Source organism: Cariama cristata, unplaced genomic scaffold, assembly GCF_000690535.1.
Source record: "Cariama cristata isolate BGI_N322 unplaced genomic scaffold, ASM69053v1 scaffold13290, whole genome shotgun sequence".
In the NCBI taxonomy this organism is placed as follows: Eukaryota; Metazoa; Chordata; class Aves; order Cariamiformes; family Cariamidae; genus Cariama; species Cariama cristata.
Window position 1 is genome coordinate 4027 of NW_009595324.1, and position 4378 is coordinate 8404.

The following is a 4378-nucleotide window of genomic DNA, read 5'->3' on the forward strand; positions in this document are numbered from 1 at the left end:
AGGAAAGTCACGTACCAAAGAGGGCTGAGGGACAGCGATAAGTGGAGGAGATGGGTTCCTGCTAGAAGGATGGATATGGAGATGGTGCGCAAAGGCCGCCCCAAGCCTGTGGTGGGCAGCACTCACCCAGCATGGGGCTGGAGGCTGTCGGTCCCTGCAGCCCCCACTGCTGAGGGGGTCTGGGCAGCCCCGAATGGGGCACCCCATCTCTGTAGGGGCTGGATGGTGGAGACTGGGAGTAAGGAGAGATTTCCCTGGTGTGATGGGTGGGGACCAGTTGCAGAGCTGAGCAGCCTGAGGTTGCTTAGGGCTTCCCAACTCAAGGGCAGTGTGGGGCCAGGACGGCCCTTGGGTCTGGAAGGAAATGTCTCACCCACAGGGTTCATACAAGCCCCTCGGGACCCCCAGAGGTCCAGCAGCAGTGATGAGGAGGAGGAACAGACTGGCCTCAGCTGATGAGAGATGGATGAGAGCATTGCTGGCACCGGCATCCGCCTTGCAGCCGCTCACATCAGTGCTGCCTCGGCACTGCTCTGGCTCTCCTGGGTCATGCCTCAGTCCTGATGCTGCAGATGTACCTCTGCCTTTCTGGCACGTCCTCCATGCCTTGTTTCCCCACACCTCCTTGCCCTTTCCCAGGTCATCCTCCCCTAAAATGACGCAGCAGATGCGGGACCTGCAGCTGGCACAGGCCAGGAAGCCACCGGGCCCTTCCTCACCAAATGCAGCCAAGAGGCTCTACCGAAACCTGTCAGGGAAATTCCGCGTCAACTACACATCCTTCGACGAGGGCAGCCTGGCAGGACGGGGCGAGAAGGAGAAGCTCCGCAAGTCTTACCTGGTCAGTGCCTGCTGGCTCCATCGAGGGTCTGTGTGTGGGCGATGCTGTCACCTGGGTGGAAGGCCAAGAGTACATTAAGTGAAGCCACCCTGGAGCAAGTCCAGGTGGAGCTGGTCTGGGTGTTTGCTCAACATCATCTGGTTGTGTCTGCAAAGAGCTGATGCTCCCAAGCCCTTGGGACCTGGGCATCCCCCCCTGTTTGGGTTAGTGGGGTGCTGGTGAGGGGCTAAGGTGTTTGGTGGGGTGCAGGAGGGTGCCCCATCCTCAGCCAACCTGCATTCCTCCTTCCACCCAGTTCCAGAGCAATGCTGCCCTCTTCGAGGCTGTGGAGCTGCAGGACCTAGACAGGGTCCAGGAGCTGCTGAAGCAGTACAGCCCCGAGGAGCTTGACCTCAACACCCCCAACAGCGAGGGGCTACTGCCCCTGGACATCGCCATCATGACCAACAACGCTCCCATCGCCAGGGCCCTGCTGCAGGCAGGAGCAAAGGAGAGCCCGCACTGTGAGTTGGTGTGGGGGAGCTGGGCCGTGCCCATCACCTGGGTCTCCAACCTGGTGGAGCAGGGCACCCCAGGCAGCGCGGTCTGGGTGGGGTGATGGTCACTGGGTTTTGGGAAACTGGTGCAGGCTGTAGCAGGGGCTGGAGTGGAGCCAGGCACTCGAGTGGAGCCCGGGAGAAAGGCACAAAGGAGAGAATGGGGTCTCGGGGTGAGGACTTTGTGCCAGCAGCGCCTGGGCTTGCCCTAACCACCTTTTCTTTTGCCCTAACCCCCTTTTCTCCCCTCCTCCTGACTCCTCTCCTGGGCCCCACGGCCGTGCCCACCCACGCCTCAGTCGTGAGCCTGGAGAGCCGCTCACTGCACCTCTCCACGCTGGTGCGGGAAGCAGAGCAGCGCGTCAACGAGCTGACGGCGCAGGTGGTGAACGAGGCACCCAACGCCGACTGCTCTGAGAAGGAGAAGCAGCTCAAGGCCTGGGAGTGGCGATACCGGCTTTACAAACGCATGAAGGCAGGGTTTGAGCATGCCCGTGAGTGCCCGCAGGAGGGCTTGGGGGGCCTGGGGGGCAGCCCCCGCACTGGGGGAAGGAGCAGGGCTGTGCATGGTCCAGGCGTGAGGCTGCACCGGCACCCATCAGAGGATCGCCACACGCTATAGCCAGGGTGCACGGGGCAGGGTTGAATGCTCTGGGAGCGTGTTCCTGGGTGTGGGGGGCGACTCAGGAGGGACACTGAAGGGTTCAGAGTGACCGTCCTCGCTGTAGCAGTCTCTGCGCTCTCTGTCCCTAGGTGTGCCAGATGCCCCCACCAACGTCCACCTCTCCGTGGCCAGCAGCTCCTCGGTGCAGGTGACCTTCTGGGAGCCCCTGAGCGTCAACTCAGCTGTTGTCACCAAGTACAAAGGTACGGACCAGGGTCCCCACAGCGGTGCAGGGGGGCATGCAGCCATGGCAGATGCCTTGAATGTGCCCGTGGGGCGTGCTGGGGCGCTCACCCAACGCCAGCACATGGGGAGCGTGGGCAGTGCTGTGATGTCCGCTGGACATCCTGGCCACCACTCAAACAGGCTGAGCTAGACCGAACCACCGTCCTGCACCAAGGCAAAGCTTGGAATGCCACTTATTTGCTGCCCCCTCATCCTGCACACTGGGGGCCCTTTGCCGTCCTGCCTCTCCTGCTCCCCTCACCCACTTAAACTGGATATTTTTGGCTTCTGGGAGAATTTCCTCCATCCCCAACTCCTCATCCATCTTTTGAGGGTGCTGGCCCCATCTGACATGGCTTGATGAGGAGGATTGCAGCTCCTCGTGCTGTCCCCCTCGCTGTGGTTCCCCCTCTCCCCTACCTTCACTCCGCTGCCTCCAGCTCCCGTGCTGCCTGTGGTCTGCCCTGGTAGCCTGTCCCCGCTCCGGGGCCACGCAGCACCTTGGGGTCTCTCTCCTTTCAGTGGAGTGGAGCTGCTCCCCGACCTTCTCGCCACCGCTGGGGGAGGCTGTGATCGACAAGTTGAAGAACCTGCACTTCACTATCGGGGGGCTGGTGTCGGTGAGCTCTTGGGGTGCCCCGTGGGTGTCTGGGCTGTGGGGGGAGAGCCCACAGCTGGGAAAAGCCACTGGCCGCAGTGCAGCCCCGGGGGTCATTCCCTGCAGCCGACGCGGGGAGGGGATGGGGCATCATTTTGGGTAGGTGGAAAAGGGTTGTGCCGTGGTGCGTGCTGTGTTCAGCGCAGCCTGTGGGCAGAGCTAAGAGCGTGGGGCCGGGAGAGGCATCTGTCTGTCCCTGCACAGCCACAGCTGCCCTGGCAATGGGGAAACCCCCTGCATGGGGTGCCTGGGGACTCTGGAGTGAAAGGCAGAATGGGCTCATTCACCAAGCGCCTGATTTATCCTCTGTCCTCCACCCTGCTCCCATCTCCACCCGTGATCTTCCTGGGCAATAAATCAGTGGCTCGTTCCTCTGCCACCTACACCGATTGAGCCCTCGCACCAGCCCTGTCGCTCACTAGAGAGAGGGGACCAACCCCATCTCCATCTCCGGGAGCTCGGCAAGGTCATGGGCTGGTGGGGGCTGGGGCTCCCCGCTGTTTTATCTCCCTGAGAACCTCAGGGGCCAAGTTGCCTGTCAGCTGTCCCCTCCCCAGGGGCTGCCGTCCTGTCCCTGGCAAGCATTGAACCAACCCTGAGGGGGAGACGGGGCAGAATGGGGACTGCGGTGGGATGGAGCTTGAGATGGGAACACGGGGAGATGGATGGGGTCACCCTTACCAGGGAGGTGCAGTGCCAGAGCTCTGGGGCAGGCAGGCAGGGACCACCAACTTGAGGAGCTGGGAAAGCCCTTGATGCGGTTAGAAGGGGTTAGGCAAGAAAGCGGGGGCCGAGCACTGTCGGGGTGGGAGAGCTGCCCTGGTGCGTGGCAGGATGGGGATCGAGTGGAGCCCGGAGCAGCGCTGCTGCAAGGAGCTGGCCTGAGCCTATCAATCATGCTTTCAGAGCTGCTTCGCAGGCTCCTGTCCGCCTTCATGAGTGCCTGGAGGCTTTGCAACATCTGGCAGCTTGACTGGGCTTTAATCAGAGGCCTTTAATCACTGTCGCCGTGCCACAAGCCCTTGACAGCGTTGAGCTGGTTCCCTGTCTCCCGGGGCCGGATCCTTGCACGTCCCAGCAGGAAGGCAGCACTCCGACCCTCCAGGCTGCGGAAGCCCCATGTCTTTAGGGCCGGAGCATCTCCTGGCAAGGGGCATTTGTAATGTCCCGTGCTTCCTCTGCCTCCCCCCAAAAACCACCCACCTGGACCGTGGGGATTCTCTAATGTCTGATAACAAGAGCTTTGTACAACTGGGAGAGATCAGAGCCAGCGACCTGGGCTGCGGGCTCCCAGCTTAGTACTCCTCATGGCGGACTGGTGTACTGGACTGGGGTGGGATCCTCCTTCCCTTGCACACCGAGCCAGGAGAGGTGCCGGTGCACTGAGTGTGGCTTCCCTCCTCGCAGGGCACAGCTTACTACGTCCCGGGGTCCGCCCACAACACGAAGGGCGG

The 4378-nt window shown here is 62.1% G+C and overlaps 1 protein-coding gene across 1 annotated transcript in view; it reads left to right on the top strand.

Moving 5' to 3' along the window:
• Positions 1-639: 639 nt before the first annotated feature.
• Positions 640-4378, top strand: part of LOC104162835 (ankyrin repeat and fibronectin type-III domain-containing protein 1-like) — a gene marked incomplete at its 5' end in the record, with an annotated part of 15861 nt that continues 12122 nt past the window's right edge. The window contains 5 exons of the mRNA XM_009701667.1: positions 640-841; positions 1137-1344; positions 1677-1871; positions 2131-2244; positions 2789-2886. Of these exons, the coding sequence (XP_009699969.1) occupies positions 640-841; positions 1137-1344; positions 1677-1871; positions 2131-2244; positions 2789-2886 (817 nt within the window). The remainder of the gene's footprint in view (positions 842-1136; positions 1345-1676; positions 1872-2130; positions 2245-2788; positions 2887-4378) is intronic.